The sequence below is a fragment of the Rhamphochromis longiceps genome, linkage group LG20 (assembly GCF_057381845.1).
Source record: "Rhamphochromis longiceps isolate RC_006_pf linkage group LG20, R_longiceps_female_GT1.1, whole genome shotgun sequence".
In the NCBI taxonomy this organism is placed as follows: domain Eukaryota; kingdom Metazoa; phylum Chordata; class Actinopteri; order Cichliformes; family Cichlidae; genus Rhamphochromis; species Rhamphochromis longiceps.
The window spans coordinates 32,907,021-32,926,089 of record NC_140576.1 but is presented as its reverse complement, the minus strand read 5'-3'; the positions used below and the strand labels follow the sequence as shown (position 1 = coordinate 32,926,089).

At 38.7% G+C, this 19,069-nt stretch overlaps 1 protein-coding gene and 1 long non-coding RNA gene across 2 annotated transcripts; one reads left to right on the top strand and one right to left on the bottom strand.

The window, feature by feature from the left end:
- The first annotated feature begins 1,648 nt into the window (after positions 1–1,648).
- LOC146645711 (uncharacterized) lies at positions 1,649–3,449 on the top strand. The gene is made up of 2 exons (XM_085394880.1): positions 1,649–2,174; positions 2,311–3,449. Exons 1-2 carry the CDS (start codon positions 1,767–1,769, stop codon positions 2,389–2,391), a joined length of 489 nt encoding a protein of 162 aa, XP_085251006.1. The 5' UTR covers positions 1,649–1,766; the 3' UTR covers positions 2,392–3,449.
- A 4,778-nt stretch (positions 3,450–8,227) lies between these two features.
- LOC146645710 (uncharacterized) lies at positions 8,228–18,528 on the bottom strand. The gene is made up of 3 exons (XR_014909148.1): positions 18,408–18,528; positions 9,669–9,783; positions 8,228–8,662 (listed from the first exon to the last, which is right to left on the bottom strand). It is a non-coding gene; the product is annotated as an uncharacterized LOC146645710 (long non-coding RNA).
- Positions 18,529–19,069: the final 541 nt, after the last annotated feature.

Sequence of the window (19,069 nt, the reverse complement as noted above, 5' to 3'; positions counted from 1 at the left end):
AAATAGCAAAGAGAAATTAAAAATGATTGCAAGAAATTGGGTCTTAGGAGGTTAAGGACTCTGCTTGGGCTGTTTTCCAGAAAACACTGTACCTCAGATCAAAGTATGTAGTTTTTTCATATTGGCATGATAGCATCTCACAGATGCTGCTAATTTGTCAGTTAACATCCTGTTTGTTGTGAAACCGCCACATCCCAAAGTTCCTGTTTTGGACTAAGATCTGGTGAGGCCATTTGAGTGCAGTGATCTAATTGTCATGTTCAACAAACCAGTTTGAGAGCTTTGTGTTCTCCTGCTGGAAATTTTCACCCTGACCCTCGAATGTCAAAGCAGAAATCGAAGGTCATCAGACCAAGCAAAATTTTTCGATTTTGGGGAGCCTGTGTGAATTGCAGCAGTAGTTTCCTGTTCTTCACTGACAGATTTGGCACTCAGTGTGGTCTTCTGCAGCTGTAGCCCATCTGGTTCAAGGTTCAAAATGTTGAGTGATGCATTCAGAGATACTCTTCCACATGCCTTGAGTACAAGGCTTATTTTACTTATTCTTGCATTCCTATCAGCTCAAAGCATTCTGGCCATGGTTCTCTGACCTCCAGCATGATTAAGGTATTTTCACCCACAGTACTGCTGTTGACTGGATATTTTCTCTTTTTCAAACCATTCTCTGTAAACCCTAGAGATGGTTGTGTGGGAAAATCCCAGCAGAGCAGAGGTTTCTGAAATACTTTGGTTAGCCCATCTGGCACCAACAACCAAAGTCACTTAAATTTCCTTTTGACTATGTCTGCATATCTAAATGCACGAAGTTTCTGCCATGTATTTGTTGATGAGATATTTATGTAAACAAGCAGCAGAACAAGTGTGCCTAATTAAGCAGCTGATGACTGTACGAAGCCTGAAACAAGAGCCAGGTTAAAGCAGTCGGCTATTTTTTCACACTGAATTCCTGATTCCTGAGGTTCCAGTTTAAATAAACTGGTACCTAATTTACTGTCATAAGTGTAGACCTGAAAGAAAAATGAGTCATTTTTAATTCAGAATTTTGAAATTCTTTTTCTATTAATATTTAGAAATTAACCAGAGTTATTGTGTGCTCAAGTCAGTAGCACACAGTGCAGATGGTAAGATATTAACTGCTATCATGGGAAATATCCATCCTGAGGTTTGGAGCAAGATGTTGTTTCCACAACAGCTTAAAAATGTTGTAATTTTTTTTTATTATTATTGTTTTTTCTATTAAATATTGTTGTTAGGTTATGCAACATCTATTTATCCCTGCTCTGTCCACTCCGCTGCTGTAATAATGCGAATTTCCACTACTGGGGGACTAATAAAATCTCTCTTCTCTGATCTTATTTTACATTTCTATGATTTCTTTCACAAGTGAAAAAAAAAATTGTTTCCATTATATATTTTAGCTTCCTGCAAAATCGCTAGCCCGACGTCCCGGAGTCTCCAATAATACCAGAAAAATTTGCCAGATTTGTTGCTAGTCGCTTTTTAGAAAAACAGTCGCTAAGGGGGTCTGAAAACTCGCTAAATATAGCGACAAAGTCACTAAATCTATCTCAGCCCCGTCCGTCGGGCTATATGATAACCCGACGGACGGGGCTGAGATAGAGTTTGGTCGCCCGACCGGAGATATCGCTAGCTCTGGGACATCGGGCTAGCGATTTTGCGAGCCCTGCATTTATAAAAGCAAGTTCAGAGTGCAGATTCCAAACAAACACAATGGATGAAGGCAGAGTCAGGGGAAGAGGAATTCGATGCAGAGGAGGGAGAAGAGCTGGTCCTGGAAGAAGAGGAGCAGGCCAACGAGGAAGAGGAGTTCAAATCAGTTGTGCCTGTATTGTAACACATGTCAATTGACAACACATGTTTCTTTCTTTAGAGTTGAAAGAATGCCACATAGAGGTGGGAGGGTTGCCATACTTACAGCGGCACAAGAAACCCTCATTGTGGATATGGTTCGTGGGAACAACCTCATCAGACTCCGGGAGATCAGAGACAAAGTCATTGCCGATAATGTCAACTTTGAGAGCATTGACGATGTCAGCTTGGCCACAATATACCGAGTTCTCCGACGCAAAAAGACGCGGATGAAACAGGTCTACAGGGTTCCCTTTGAGCGCAACTCTGCGCGACACAAAGACCTACGTTACGAGTATGTGCAAGTAAGTATACATCCATGTTCACAGTACAGTTAGTGGACATACTGTGTTGCTCAGTGGCCTACATTACATCTGGACAATACTATGGTACCTGATTGACTGTTGTTCTGAACACCTGTGCACTTTCACATTTCCACAGAGGATGTTACAGTTGGACGCGATGGCCAGACCTCATGAGTACCTCTTCCTGGATGAGGCTGGCTTCAACCTGCAGAAATGAAGGCAAAGAGGCCATAACATCATTGGCCAAAGAGCCATCACTGAGGTCCCTGGCCAACGGGGGGTAATATTACCCTTTGTGCGGCCATGGGTTTGGAGGGGCTTGTCCACCGGCATGCTGTCCTTGGGTCTTACAACACCCAATGTCTCTTCACCTTCACAGAGGAGCTAAAAGACATCCTCCTGGACCGCCAACAACACTATCCTGGGCCCGCACATCACATTTATGTAATCATTTGGGACAATGTCCGCTTCCACAGAACAAACCAAATCAGCGAGCGGTTCACCACCAACAGTGACCACTTTTTAAACGTCTGTCTGCCACCCTACTCCCCTTTCCTGAACCCTATAGAGGAGTTCTTCCTATCGTGGAGATGGAAGGTTTATGACAGACAAACATACACAAGAGAGAACCTCCTAAGGGCAATGGAGCTGGCCTGTGTTGACATCTCAGCGGAGGCCTTCCAAGGATGGATTCGCCATTCCAGGGCATTTTTCCCGCGGTGCCTGGCAAGAGACAATATAGCCTGCGATGTGAATGAGGTGATGTGGCCCGATGCAGCTCAGCGACATGATGCCTGCCACACAGTGATTGTGATGTGTGTGTGTGGTGTGAATAACGTAAATAAAAAAACTTCACACCCTGATCATGTTTTCAGGAGTACTGTTGTGTGCAATAGATTCTGCTTTTGCATTGAGTTGTGTTACAGTAGTGTACGTACATGCAGGATTTTCTATAGATTTATACTCTTCATATGAAACTCACAAATCTAAATGCCTAATCCTCTGCAGAGATCTACGACGATCCGTTACTGTATAGTTTCTAAAAATATGCATTGGCAGTTATGAAACAAAGAACCTTCTCACAAATTGAGTATTGTGTTTTCAATTGTTTTGCTGTAGTGTGTAATGATGTGTATAGTGTTTACAGTTTTGAAAGCTTCGAGCTGCTCTTTTGGTGTGAAAGTCTGAGTTTTGCAGTGGGAAGGTGTGGTTGTGTTTATGTAGCTTTAGAAAAGGGTGCTGTGTTTAGACATTGGGGAACATGGTGGAAACGTTTGTGAAATGTGTTTCAGCATTTGAGAAAAACCGTAATATACTGCAACAACGTGGGAATAGAGCAGCTGCGAGAGAATTCAACATTAATGAATCAAATGAATCAATGGTACGGATGTGGAGGAAGCAAGAAGAATGAGTTGAGTAAAGTTTGACTTATCTGACTGTTTTGTTTCGCTTAATGCGTCTTATAATCCGGTGCACCTTATGGTCTGAAAAATACGATACTCTTGCTGCACAGTAGTTTGCATAACATTTACTTTTCTGGGAAGATGGATGTCAAACCATAGTGTAAGGTTAGATGGATTGCAATATTATTTTTTTAAAAAGATTGTTATAAAGAAAGGTGTCCTTTTTCTATTTCAAATGGAGTCCAGTGAGTAGGTTTAAAAGGGAAAAGTGGTTTTGTGCTAAACTTTCGGCCAAATCTATCGACTCAAGCTTTAGAACTTCAGTTCTTTTTCTTGGTTGAATTATTTTTGGAGGAAAAATGATTAATTGTTGGATTTGAAAACGTTACAGGAATCCATGTATGACTGCTTTTGAACTTTTTTTTTCTGTATTGATTTTCAGAATGGTTACAAGACACTTTGAGCTCTCAAACACAAGTGTGGGTAATTGCCAAGCCTAGGAGAATGAGTAATCTGTTATTGAAATTCAAAGAATACTTTCCTTTAAAGTAGACCATCTTTTACAGATTGCAGTAAAGGTTTCAGATGTTTACTTGCATGGCTCAAGTATTCTCAAGGCACATCATTAAAAGATCCCAAATCATGCTGTTCCATCAGACTCTCACATACTGTAGGTGCTGTGCCCTGTGTGATGCTGCAGTTATGTGTCAGAAAATCGTCGGCAGACTTCAGCAGCTCTCAGTTTTGAGTGATATTTATTCAAGCTGTAAAGGAATTTGAATTAGTATTGTAACCGTGATATGAGCTCCCCTAAGCTAAACAAAAAACGTATTTTAACGTAATGGTAGCTTTACTTGGCAGAGTTTTCAATTGACCGGTTTGCTCGTAGCATTATTTAATCTTACATACAACACATATTTTAGCTTTTAGTCCATTCTATTTAACATCAGAAGTCCGAATTTTTGAGTTCCCAGTTGGAATATTAATTCAAAATGCCCCCTCAAGATGGATTTCCAACTCAGAAAGTCAGAGCACCACCAACCTCAACTTAACAATCCACGAGCATTGAGCAGCGGTAGTAGTTGTACGTCATGTACTACCACACTCATCAACTGAGAGAAAATAAAAATGTTATGAGAACTAGTTGGATAAGCCTTTTTAAATATTTGAAAATTGTAAAAATATGACCTTACATAAACTTGCAAACTAATGATTACCCAACATTTATCAGAAAAATGTTGATCAATGGGCATGGCTGCATATTTTGTTTCTAAGCCTAACCCATGAAACAATTGCCACAAATTTAGATTTTTTAAAATTGTATTACAGTATTTACTGAATCTTTTGACAAAAAAGCATATATGACTTTTTTGTGTTATATTAGTTATAACAGGCATTTTTGTGCAATTTATTCCTGTGCCATTTCATGATGACTAGAGAACTCACAAAAACTCAAGTATGATACACTTGGCATTACAATATTAAACTATACCACTTGTTCTATCTTATACTCTTGTGATCATGAAATTTGTTTTTTTGAACTGGCAATGCTCAGTGTGCCAGTTCATAATGGGAACTCAAATGGATGCAATGGATGTTCAGAACATAGTATCACTCTGCAATGGGAGACTGAGACTATGGATGAATTCATGATGCACAACCCTGTGGATGTAAAAAAGAAAAGAACCAGCAACCTGTTTACTCATAATGATTGTTTTTTGCTGCAAAATGAAAATATCAAGCATACAAACACTCTCACTAAAACTTAAATGTAGCCATAAGACAGAGTCATGCTGTTATCAGTCTGCAATTGATTGGGCTGAAATTGACAATTTCATGCATTTTTCTGATTATTCAGCAATTACAAGTGATTAATCATTGAAAATCAATTATCAGCAACAGACATTTAAGAGAAATTTGGCTTTAACTGTTGTATTTGCCTGCAACCTTCCTATTTTATAGGGAAATAATATTGTAGGGTAGGATAAAAACCCTACTATGATTCAAAGAAAACAAAGAAAACCATAACAATCATATGATCCCCCCCACCCCATGAGCAAGGACTATGGCAACAGTAGGAAGGAAAAAATCCCTTTTAACAAGAAGAAACCTCCAGCAGAACCAGGCTCAGGGAGGGGTGGCCATCTACCGCGACTGGGTTGGGGTGCGAGAGGGAAGACAGGACAAAAGACAGGATGTGGAAGATAGCAAGAAACTAATAATAGCTAATGATTCAATGCAGAGAGGTGTATAAACATATAGTGAGTGAAAAGGGTGACTGTAGAAGAAATACTCAATGCATCATGGGAATCCCTCAGCAGCATACACATATTACAGCATAACTAAGGGAGGATTCAGGGTCACCTGATCCAGCCCTAATTATATGCTTTAGAAAAAAGGAAAGTTTTAAGCCTAATCTTAAAAGTAGAGATAGTGTCTGTCTCCCGAATCCAAACTGGAAGCTGGTTCCATAGAAGAGGGGCCCGAAAACTGAAGGCTCTCCCTCCCATTCTACTTTTAAATACTCTAGGAGCAACAAGTAATCCTGCAGTACGAGAGTGAAGTGCTCTAATGGGGTGATATGGCACTATAAGGTCATTAAGATAAGATGGGGCCTGATTATTTAAGACCTTGTATGTGAGGAGCAGGATTTTGAATTCAATTCTGGATGTAACAGGAAGCCGATGAAGGGAAGCCAAAACAGGAGAAATATTCTCTCTCTTTCTAGTCCCTGTCAGTTCTCTTACCATGAAGCATTTTGGATTAACTGAAGGCTTTCAGGGAGTTTTTAGGACATCCTGATAATAATGACTTACAGTAGTCCAGCCGAGAAGTAATAAATGCATGAACTAGTTTTTCAGCGTCACTCTGAGACAGGATATTTCTAATTTTAGAGAAATGGCACAAATGTATTTGCAAAACAATTCGATTCAACTCTCGAGGCAGCAACCAATTTTATTGTTTTGTTTTTTTATTTGTTGTAGATGCAGAGAGGTTGTCGTCTTCTTCAACTTGTGTGACTGAGCCATTTCCTTGCTCTGAATTAGGAGTTAGCTTTGTCAAGCTAAGTGTGTCCAGTTTTGAAGGGTTTTGCTTTTGAGCTAATGTAAGTTTGCTGGTTATGTCAGGATGGTGATGCAAGAGATGAGCCCTCTTGTTCCTGGTATTCCCTTATTTTAATATATATATATTTTTAAATCAACATTTAGTGTCTTTGTATTGATACATAACACCAAGTAAAGTATATATACTGTATCACTTTTCCCACCACCTCAAACAGGCACACGTGGTTTTATTTACAAAAAATGTTTAGGGGCAAAGCCTGTGAGATTCAGAATTGATCAGTTCATTAGAATCACTTGTGCTGGAACAAAATAAATGCTGCAAAACTATCGAGAGTTAATTTTTTAAAGACGACACTGGAACAATGACACTTGCTACAGTGTTGCATAAGTTTTTATCTCGGCGCGTTGCGAAGATCTGTTAAAGTAAAAAATAAATTGGTAATATGTATGAGATTACAGCTGAGACATGATCACTGCAATCAGCTCAAGTTGAAAGAGTGTCGTCGAGATGCTCAGTGTGTCAGTACACTCTAAGCTCATCATGTCGAGGACCTGCTGCAGACATTCACAGCACGCTGCAATTAGGTCTGTGACACCATGTGGAAACACAGTCACAGGGCAAGAAATTAGAGGGCCTGTTTGCATCTTTGGATAACAGCTCTTTAAAATTCAGATTTAGTTTTACATTTTTAAGATTAAATGTGTGTCATTTGAGCAAGTAGGAGATGGTTTTCATCGATGATATGCAGCGCAAGGAATTGGAAATTAGTTGTTAAACTCTGGCCTGTAGTTTAGAAAGTTGTTAGGCTGCTTAAGGACAAACATCGAGCTCCACTTTTACTCGGCTGCATCCTGTTCAGCTTTGGCGTAGTCTTAAAGGTCATCGTTTGAATGCTATTGCTATTTCCTCATATATCCATCTCCAGATTGTCTGAATGTTGGTCTTTTCAGGCTGGCTGATGTATTCACCACCTTTCACAACTTTTAGTCTTATTGTCCATCAAAGCCATTAATGCACTTTTGACTTGAGTCATTACTGAGTCCCATGTCAGTAAGTACCCACCTCACCCCCACCTCAACTTCTACCACCCACCTACCTCAAGGGTTCCGGGTTTCACAGGAGACAGATGAAGAGACAATGGCAATTCATCTTTGTCGTGGCATCCACATTACCATTAATGCGCAGCTTCTTTCCTTATGAAATGCGGCCTGTCTTGCTCACAAATGCATTCAGAGGAAAAGTACAATATCCTGAGAGCTGGGCATGTCATCTGTGGTTATTATCATCAAGTCATCCAGAGGGAGTCAAGCGGAAGACGACGGAGCTGTTTTACCCAAAATCGTCCGTTTTATATGTGTATTTAACACAAGATTTCCAACTATATCAGCTAAATCATATTGCAATAAGATTTATAATATAATTTCAAAAATAGCCTATATAGAAACATGAAGTGTATATACTGTCGAAATGTAATAAAAAAAAAACACAGAATATTGATTTATTCTGTGGGGACAATCCTCTGCGGCTGCTCTACTCCCACTCCAATTCAGGTGTCTGTGTGAGCCCACACAGTACACAACCTGGATTTCACAGTCTTTTAAACATTTTTTTTTAGATAAACAGATGCTAAACATTATTTTTTTTCATTGGTTTAGCAGGGGTATTTGCTTTGTTTCTTTCTGATTTATAGAAAATGTAATAGATGTATAACCATGACAAAGGCAGCATGTCTCATGTGTTAAGAATGTATTTGTATATCTTTGTAAAGCCTGAAATAGAAGCAAAGAACAGTGGTATATAATGCAATATAGACAAAACTCTCTGTATGTTCTGCTCTCTGACATGGTAAATCATGGAGACTTCACAAATATTCACAGTTCTATAAACCCCTCCTGGAACTGATGGACATATTGTTATTTAGCTCTTCCATTCTTGCTTTCCGATTCCTGAGAAATGCCTTGCCAAAAATATCTAGCATCCTCTCCTCAGCACTCAGTCCCACTGGATACTGACAGCTGCCTGAAATACAAAGGTAGCAATGTGAGTAATGAACCAACTGAAATCTCATCATATAGAGCGACTTTGAGTTCCCCCGTGAAGCCCCCGTGACCCTAACCCCAGCCTCTGAGCCTCACCAAATGAGCTTTTCATTTGCTATTCAGAAATCAGAATGAGACATGTTGCAGGCACAGAGGTGCTCTGAAAAATTGCACTGCATGCAAACGTGGCTTTGCAATCTTTAAGCCCAACAAACTAGCAATTCTCTTCCAAGCTTATTTGCATACAGTATTCACATATTCTGCCTATGTGCACAGCATGAAATTACAAATTTCACAGCAGCCTTGTTTGATGCCTATGAAATTGTTTGGAACTCAGTTTAGACTGAGGTTCTATACACACATTCATGCATATCTTGTCTGGATTTGAGGAAGGCAAAACATGTTATTATTTAATGACCATTACTTTGATTCGGCTAATGTATAATGCAATGGTATTAAAGACCAAGATTAGCAGATCTGATTAGAGTATGCTGGCAAAGGAATCCGCCGAACATTCATGCTTTGATTGAACAGTGCCACATTTTAAGGTAGTAAATATCGAAAAATTTTCTAAAGCTGATACAATTGGAAATGATTCCATTAATAATCGAGTTACAGAAACAAAAATGAAAGGTTAAATAAGGATAAGAAGTGCTGAGGTAGTTTGTTTAGATGAGGGAGGCATCACAGAATTATTCTGGTGAACATCAACAGGTGGAATTTATAATAATAAGTTAATTTTGCTCTTTTTTTATAATAAAGAATCTCTCAATAAGCACAACACATTTTAATAGATCTCGGAACTTGTTAGCAAACGTAATATTTGATGAACTTCTATTGGGTGTTTCTGATAAATGATACACTTTGCACTTGTATCCCACTTGTAGTCTACACCAATCACGTTTTAGCTGGCTTTCGCTGCAACACAATTTGTGAGTAAGAAAGCAAATTTTATCCGCATTAATAAAAATAAATGAAAAACTCACATGCAAGATGTTCACCTTCCAGAGATTTTTGGCTGTTGCCCCCAGAGGCCGAATCATCAGATGATAGCCGATGGACTACCAGACTGGTCACAAAATCTCTGTTTGCCATCTGGTGCTGGTTAGGTAGTGCAAAGTGGGATATTAGAGTTTCTTCACTAAAAGCTACCATCTGCTATTGGGGGAGAATGGCACAGATGACAGCTGCAAGAGTGAACCAAATCTGCAGAGTTGTGAACCAAATAAGCAACGAACTGAAGTGCATCATAAAGCTCAGCGAAGCCTAAGGGAACTGCAGAGTCAGGTGTAATTCTCTGTGGGTTTATGAACACATAGTTAGTCATGAATGTGTGTTATACCTGCTTTAAATCTGGTTTGCCATCAACATTACTATTACTCAAATGACGCTAAAGCTGCCTCACTACTGCAGAATTGTAAAAACAATCTTCAGAATATTTTGCCATGTACTCATTTTCAAAGTTAGGTGGTAATGTGGTATTTTTCCTTCACAACAGTCAAGTATTTTACAGACTGATGCCATGACAACAGCTGTGCGGTGGTGAGTCTTTACTCCACCAAGGAGGAAATCAAAGCCTTCAAATCTCACAAGTGACCTGGCACCATTTCTAACAATGAACATTGGAAGGCTGGCTGGCTGCAGCTGATTTTTGAGCAGAGAGATAAACTGCAGGCTTTTAGAATAGGTCATTTCATCTTTGAATTTTCTTAGATTTTTTTTAAAGCAATGAGGATTGTAATTTTGACTCCAGGAACAATTCTACAATATAATGCACACTATTCAAAAACAGTTTAGTGACACAGACATACTTTCTGCATCTCCATATTGGGAGATTATTCTGTCACAGTAGCTGAAGAGAAAACACCAGACCATTAACAAAACAGAGCATCTCGAAAAAGCAAAATGGCCCAATAAAATAACATACCTGTAGCATAGACAGTAAAATGGCTTAATGAGTAGTCCATCTATTTGTTTTCTTAAATAATAGTGCACGAAATACAATAGCATCATAAGCTTGACGAGTACTATATATTCTCTGTCTGACACATGTCTTTAGCTGTACTGAGCTGTGCTTCGCCGTAAGCAGTGGATAAGGTTTTTTAGGATTATCCGTGACGGATAACAGCTTGTTAGTGTTCTTCTCCGCCACAACTGCAAATGCATCTGGCTTTGAGTCATCAAAAAGACAGCCTTCTTGGTCAGTTTCTTAAGTCTATTGGTGTTGCCGGCTCTGATGCTGCTTCTCCAGATGACTGTAGGAAGTTAAACTCCACTGGTCACGCAAAATCAAACACTTTACAATTTTTCTACACATGTAGATCTCAGTTTCTTAACAATTTGGTGTGTTAATAGCACACTAAGTTAATTTAAGTTGATATCTTTTCTATACTGCATTTTCTTTACTGGGCCAGACCAGTAAAACCAAACTCCTCTGTTCTTTAGATTTAAAAAAAAAGAATTTTGAAGGTATCAATATCAGATTTTCATGTCATCATGTTGCCAGGCAACTGCCTAAAGTGACCCATTTGTAGCATTTATGCACATATAACATCTTATAAAGGCAGTATATAATTTCAAGTCATGACACTAACATCTAATTTAGATCCACCAAGCTTGAGTTATGCTTGATATATTATCACAGACCAAACAATGGGGTAGCAGCGGCACAAAATAAACAGCAGTGCATTTCATTAAAAAATGTAAAAAGAAATCATCCAAGGCCAGATACAACCTTTTTTTGTGGGTTGTTTCTGATGTCTGGGTCATATGTTTGACACCACTGCCTCACAGCTTCGGTGTTCTTACACTTTCATCTGTTGTTAAAGTGGATGCCTAGGTACTTGTAGTCCTTTGCCACATTAACATCGCCTCCCAGAATACACAACAACTATGTAGACATCCTTTTCCTTCTGAAGACAATCACCCTCTCCCTGGTCTTATCCATGTTCAGAGCAGACGATTTTCCCCAGACCACTCCTCAAAATCATCCAATACTAGTGCCCTGTACTCCACCTCCGAACCCTCCCACACTTATGCATCCTACAACTAAAGAGCCATCAGAGAACCTTCTGCAAATAGCATGGCCCTGAGTAACACTAAAAGTCTGAGGTATAAAAGGTGAACGGGGATGGGCACAGCACACTGTGTGCTCTGTGAAGCTCCTGTATTGCTCACTTTCTCAATCAGACAGAGCTCTGCCTAGTCAGACGACCCCACAGTCTGTCAAGTAGTTGACAATCCAGGGGAAGGTCATGGCTACTCTTATATTCTCAAATGAATGAGCTTCTCTATGGTAGTGTTTATTGTAGAGCAGTTGAATTGTATTGCATTAACAAGTTCCTTTATTCCTGCTATTGTATTCACCCCCCCTTCAAATTGAGTCAGACAACACAAAGATTTAGATACTACTCATGACTCATGTAACCCTCATCTTCATCTCTTGCTACCTGAAGCACGTAGCTGTCTTATCTCCAAAGCTGTTTACTTATTCAAGAACTGAGTGATGCCTCCAGTCATAGAGAGGAGAAGATTATAAGGAATTAACACTTTTTTAAAAACACCACGGGATTGTCCTTTTTGGATTCAGTCAAGGATGTAAATGTATGTAACACGTTTTAAGCCTAACGTCATACCGCTGTACTGTCATACGGTGTCTTGAAGGTTCAAGGACAGAAAAGTCACCTTCAATAAAGGAACTTACCTATATTTCATTTGAGTCTCTGGCATCAAGAATATGCTAACTGACTGTCTGCTAAGACCCTTACCATGTAATTCAATTATTTAACAGCACGTAAATCTCTTAAAAAACTAGACGTGGACATTTCAAATTTCAACTGCTGATTAGATGGCTTTATATAATATTGATGAGGTGTCTCAGTCATGACATCAAAGAGCATAGGCTAAAAATGAGTTTGTTATGTAACCAGTAAGAATATTGTTTTTGATTTTACAGGTCAGACTAATTGTTTCCATTAGCACAGTGTGAGTATGTCAAGTAAAATAAAATTTGAATGTGCTTTGTTTTTAAAAACATACTTGGGAGGCACGGTGGTACAGCCCTAGGCTCTGTCGCCTTACAACAAGAAGGTTCTGGGTCCAGTCTTTTCCAGGCCTTTCTGTGTACACATTGCACGTTCTTCCTATCAATCAATCAATCAATCAAAATTTATTTCTATAGCACATTTAAAAAGACCACAGTACATCAAAGTGCTTCGCACAAGTGCCGTAGTGCGGATTAAAACAATAGACAAAGAAAAGAAAATACAGTAATAGTTACAGTAACAATTACAGTTATGGAATACAGACCGGGTGGAAGTCCGAACTAATTCGCTTCAAAGGCTAGATTGAACAGGTGGGTTTTAAAGCATGATTTAAACGATTTAATGGATTCTGACATGCTGAGATCAGGTGGAAGATTATTCCAAAGTTTGGGTGTGGCGATAGCAAAAGCACGGTCTCCTCTGGTCTTTAGTCGAGGCCTAGGTTGCACTAATAGCAGTTGGTTAGAGGATCTAAGCGCTCTCTTAGGGCTATACAAGTCAAGGAGGTCAGTTAGGTAACTAGGTGCCATGTTATTTGGAATTTTGAGAGTATACAAAAGGATTTTAAAACCGATACGGTATTTGACGGGGAGCCAGTGAAGATCCCTATGCCTTCAAGGTTTTTCGGCTCCATGACTGGGACTCTAAGTTGGATCGTGTTTAAAATGTTCAGAAGGAATCAGGGTGTGAATCAGATGATGCAGCTTACAATGTAAAGTACTTTCAGTGGTCAAGATGCTATGTTTCATTTATGCGGGGAACATATCACTTAGTCTCAGAAATGTACTGCTGTCCCAATTGAATAAAGCACATGACAGAGTAGCTATCACAATTCTAAAATCTATATTTGTAGACTTTTCTTACTGCTATTTGTATATCAATAAAATAATGCAATTGGGCCATTTGAAAATTATTCTTTCTTCTGCTAAGATGGGCGTAAAAATAGAAATTAAGAGCCAGTTTTCCCATATGCTCTCCAAACTCCTCACATAACAAGTATAAGCTGCTGCTTGTTATAGGCCATACACATTGTTTTCTATGCCTGGTGAAAGCTGTGTCCAGGAGGAGCATTAAACAAACTGTCAATTGAATGCTTGTAGAACGTAAAAGAAGAAAAATCTGCTGGGCAGTATAGAAGAAGGAACTAAAGGTCTTTTGCAATGTCTGCACTTTGCTTTACTTTGATGCTCAATAAGGAAGGAAATCTTAGAGTAGCATACAGAAATGTTTAAAATGTGCACCGTTCTTTGTTATTGTGTGAAGCTATAAAAAGAGACCCGTACTGGAAAAAAAAAACTATGAAAAATACTGTTTTGTAAAGGTTTTTCTCACACCTCTGATGATTTTTTTACGTTTAGAAGAAGCTCGTGTTTTGTTTTACTCGGGTTAATGCTGAGTTATAATTCAGTTCAGGGGTTATGTGTCCCAATGGATACAATCAAAGTGAATAGTGCTCTGCATATCTAAACCCAAGTGCTGAAAACAATCTTCTTAAAGTGCTACACTATTTAGAGACAGTATATTCAATCACATCTCAATATTGTCCTCTGAAATGCCGGTAAAGGTCAGAATTAGGTTTGAAATTCAACACAGCACACCTGCCACCATAGCTTTGAGCAAAGCAACAACTTGTGTTCCTTAAATCCTCTTTTCTGCAGCAGTTTTGTCCCACAGCTACACAAACATAAAATTACCATTTGGAGTGGATTTGGAGTGTAAAGTTCTCAGGATGGCCTTCTGTCTGCTGTTTAACCTTCCTCTCGTGTTAGCTTTCTGTTATCATCTCTTATGTTAGCGGGTCGGTTTTGACCCGTGAATTAAATCAGCTATAAAATATGCTAAAAAACAATAAGTTCTCATCCAATTTGTTTCTCATCTCTTGGTTACCTTGTTAGGCTTCCTTATCCATGAAAATCTTGGTTTTAATACTTTTGGCGTGGGCCTCTGGGTCTTTTTTTGTCACTATACCCCTCGATTTCAATAAAAAAAAAATTGTAAAATTAACCTCAAGAGAATCATATTAATAAATAAAAGTTTTCTGTGTTACCTGAGTATTACTGAGGGGTATAGGACACATCTCTTAAATAAATCTGTTTTATTGATTTTTTTCATTTTAAGATTAATAACTAAAATGACATCTATGGTGTTACAGGTCAATTCCGACCCATAGACATTTACATCAAGAAAAGACAAAAAAGTTTGTTTTTTTCAGCAGTAGACCTTTAATATAAACTGAAAAAAAGAAAAAGTCCACTCCTCCTTTGTTTTGGTTATAGCCGTGGGTAATTGTGGGCTTTTTATCACTTCCCAATGATACAGCTTCACCTCAGTTTCCTTTGTGAAGTTCTTGTCCGAGGTCATATCTGGTAAAAAATAAAATAAAATATCACAGCTGATATTGTGATCCTGCAGTCCAGTGGTCATATGGAGGACCACACATTTTCATTGTTTCTTCTCAGGGGTGCCACTCACAGCTTTGACTGTGAAAATCTGTACATTCCAGGCATAGTTGGTTTTTGCATCACAGGCTTCCCAGATTTTTCTGCCGCTTTTCCCTGGCTTACTGGGTATATATTGCCGGAAGGGGCATTTTCCTCAAAAAGTGGACAAGACGTTCATCCACTAGGCCCTGGGATGAACATCAGTGGAAGAAGCTGCACTCATCTCTCCCAGACATCCCTGATGGGAGCGAGCTTGTCAGACCTCGGTCTGGTCTCTCTGTTGTCAAATCTGAGGACTCTTGAATCAAAATGATATCAAATGTGTGAAGTGACATTGTTACCCAGAAAATGTTTCTGCCTGTCGATGCATCCCATAGACGATCAGTGGCCTCATTGCAGCATCTGTACACTCCAGCAAGAAGAAGAACACCAATGAAAGCATCCAGGTATTCCTCATCATGTCGCCATGGATTTTTTTTCCCTTCAAGGTTTATCATAGTAATGATGATTCTTTGATTCTTGATGACAATGGCATAAATATCTTAAAACATCTCTTGGTGTCACTGACTTTGGTCAGAGCAAACCTTGTGATTCCAGGGGTCATTTTGATGACATTTGCAGAAGCTGCCCTGCCATGTACATCATGAGGTACTGAGCTCCAAAAGATTGTACCATTTTTGGACTTGAATCTTTCAGCAGGAGTAGCTTCAGCACCAGCGACCTCCACCTCTGATCAGATGTGTCTGTGTCTTCTGGATGATAGTCCACATTGCCTTCCTCCGTAGAAACCTGCCCATCTGAATCGCTATGCTGCTCTGTGTCCTCTCCTTCATTTTCACCAAAAATATGATCCTGAACTTAGCTCACTGTGAATCTTCTTCTCATTTTTTGTATGCTGCAAATTGTAAATGTGCACTCTGGAAGTCAAATGGCCACTCAAATAGTGAATTCACCTCACATGCCCGTGTTTATTTTGTTTTGTTTTTGTGTGGGTATACTGCAAAAAACATGCAAAATAAGAATCCCCTAAAGCTCATATGATTAGGAGAGACGCTTGCTGTAAGTGTTTTAGCTGACAGTGCACTTATGATTTCAGTTTTGGCTTTAATTATTGCTTTATACTCATAATATTATACCTGGGTCGAAACCGACCCTAACAACACAAAGGTCATAATTTCAACTAGGGCATTTTATAATTTAGTAAAAATATTTTTTTTTGTTTTATTTTGTAGAAATAGAGGTTCCTGACAAAGTCAAAAAGCCTTGATACAATAAACAAATGTATGTGATTTTTTTATGCATTTGAAATTTAAAATGGGTCGGCGCCGACCCTAACACGAGAGGAGGGTTAATGAAATTCATGTAATTCGAGACATATGCAGTTTACCTAAAATTGACTCTGTGGCAGGATATTTATTATCTAGTAAACAGTCAATCTAGAGCCTGAACACAGTCGGAAACAAATCAAGCTGCAGTGGCAGATAATCTCTCTGCAAATGATTTTGGGATCAGATTCATTAACAGAAGGTATTATTATTGTTTCAACACATAGCACAAACGTTAGAGAGCAGGATTCAACATGTTTACCACCGCTTGAATTTCAAATAAATGCCCGTTAGATAAAAGGCCACTGAAACCTGTGTTTGGCCATTACTCGTACGACATAACAATTACAAATGACACGACTTGCACATCTTCTTTTAACTCAAACAGTTTGCTGTTCATAGAGATATAGCTGCACAGTTTTTCCTGCACCAAACAACACTGGCTGACAATGTAACTCATGTCAGATTACTGACTTAGAGCTATTTAATGAATATGCGCGTTATCTCGGAGTGGTGATATATAATCTTCTTTGTTTTGGTCTAATTCATCAGGTCAGCCTGTTCCCTCTGAAGTTGCACTTGAAATAAATTTTGTCTCTACTGTGTCATTAATTTCCAAAATATCATCCTCTCATAGGCTGTTGTTCACGTCATTTGAGAATCGCTTAAAAATGACAATTTTAAACCCCCCTGTGGTTGTTTCATAGCATGTTTACACCATTCCTTGTGTTTTAAATACCACACTGCATTTGCCATCCAATAAAACAGGGAAAAAACTAAAATTTCATTTTATAAAAACAGCTATGTGGAAACTATTAGACTATACAGAGATAGTCTAATAGTTTCCACAGAGCCTGAGTTAGAATATTCCTTTATTCCTCTTTGATTTTGGACATTTTCCTGAGTTCAACTTTTACACATCGTTGATTGAAGTGAATAACCCTGGCCTACCTCACATCGTTTTAAGTTCTTTGAAATGTATAAAATCATATTTTAATGATATTTTGTGTGATTTGGCTCTGAGAGGGAAAAGCCATTACAACCTATAGAAAAGGCAACCACACATGAATCAACATTTTTGCTTTTCTTGTTTCAGAGGATAAAGAAAATGCCATCATCACCTAGCAATTCATTCACATGACAGCCTATTTCTGCTGAGAATGAATGAACAAAAAAATGCAGTACTGCTCTGTTTGTGGTAAACGGCAAAGTAAAATACTTTCAAAACACGTGAAAAAAACACGTGAATTTCATTTATCATGCAAGAAAATTCTGTGCAGATACTAAATAAATGTCCGCCTTTAATAAGAAGAAAAAAGATTTTTGCTGAAGAGCAACAAGAATGAAGAGAGATTTCTATTTACTAATCTGACCTGATGAAAGCTGCACAAATTAGCATGCCCGCCTTACCTGGAAAAAAAAGCATGACCTTCAAGTTTTCAGATGGCACAAAATTAGTTTCAACCACAGTGTGTGAGATGCCAACCACCACACCACATCCAACTGCTTTTTCGTTACTTATATATTATACCATCTATGGAATGTACTTAAATATACTGAGATAATTTAGTTTTGTAAAAGTAAGGATGGATTTAGCTTTGTGGTTTTACGTGTAGCCAGGGAAAAAGTTCTTTAACCCTGCATTCATGTTTAATGGCCACCAGTGTGACTGACAAGTCATTAACCAATAAGTATGCAGTTTTCACAGTTAAACCCACTCCTTAAAAAAATATCAAGATGGAGATGGTGAAAATTTTCATGGGAATGGGAATTCAGAATCTAATGGGTCATATGAGAATGAGTACACTCTGGCACATGTTAGATGAAAATTCATGAAATTTCAGAAATGTAATGTGTGCAGTTTTTTATTCATTATTGTGTGAGCAGCATGGTGGTGTGGTGGTTAGCAGTGTTACCTTATAGCAGGAAAGTCCTGGGATTGAACATGGTCTGGGGCTTTTCTGGAGTTTGCAAGTTCTACCTGCGCCTGTTAGGGTTCTTTGCTGGACCTCTGGCTTCCTCTCACAGGCCAAAGACTGTGAGGAAATTTAGAATAACTTCGGTTATTTTCAATTGGCTGTAGAGTGGTGACCTGTTCGTGTTGTACCCTGCCTCTCACTAGCAACAGCTCAACAGCTGGGATAAGCTCAATTTCCTTCGTGACTCTGTGGACAGATGTTAAAAGCTTATCCAAAATTGACATGAGGTTTCTTTTATACTTATTTCACATATACTGTTTATAAATGATGGACATAACTCATGGTTGAAAAGTGAAACCAGTGTAGTTGTATCTTAAGCCTGCATCCTTTGTAACGGTGAGATAGGGGTGATTATTGTCACTGCAAAACTATACAACCAGGTTGTATAGAAGTCTATGGCAAAGAGCTCTCACTGCCACTGTCCACCTTCCTGATGGGTTTATGGGCTCATTAGTTTCAAGTCATATGAATACAACAGGAAGTTTTATATTTTTTACATTATGATAAATCATATGCCTATGAGCACACAAAGTGCCTTAGTTTCTCTGTCAGCGCAATTACGTCAGGTTTCCAGAAGTAAAAATTGTAAATGTGACCCG

What these genes read in the sequence shown, in the direction of transcription:
- LOC146645711 (XM_085394880.1), top strand. Translation starts at nt 1,767, where the DNA reads ATGCAGAGGAGGGAGAAGAGCTGGTCCTGGAAGAAGAGGAGCAGGCCA. An exon ending in TACGTTACGAGTATGTGCAA is followed by an intron (nt 2,175 to 2,310) that starts GTAAGTATACAT and finishes ACATTTCCACAG; the next exon opens with AGGATGTTACAGTTGGACGC.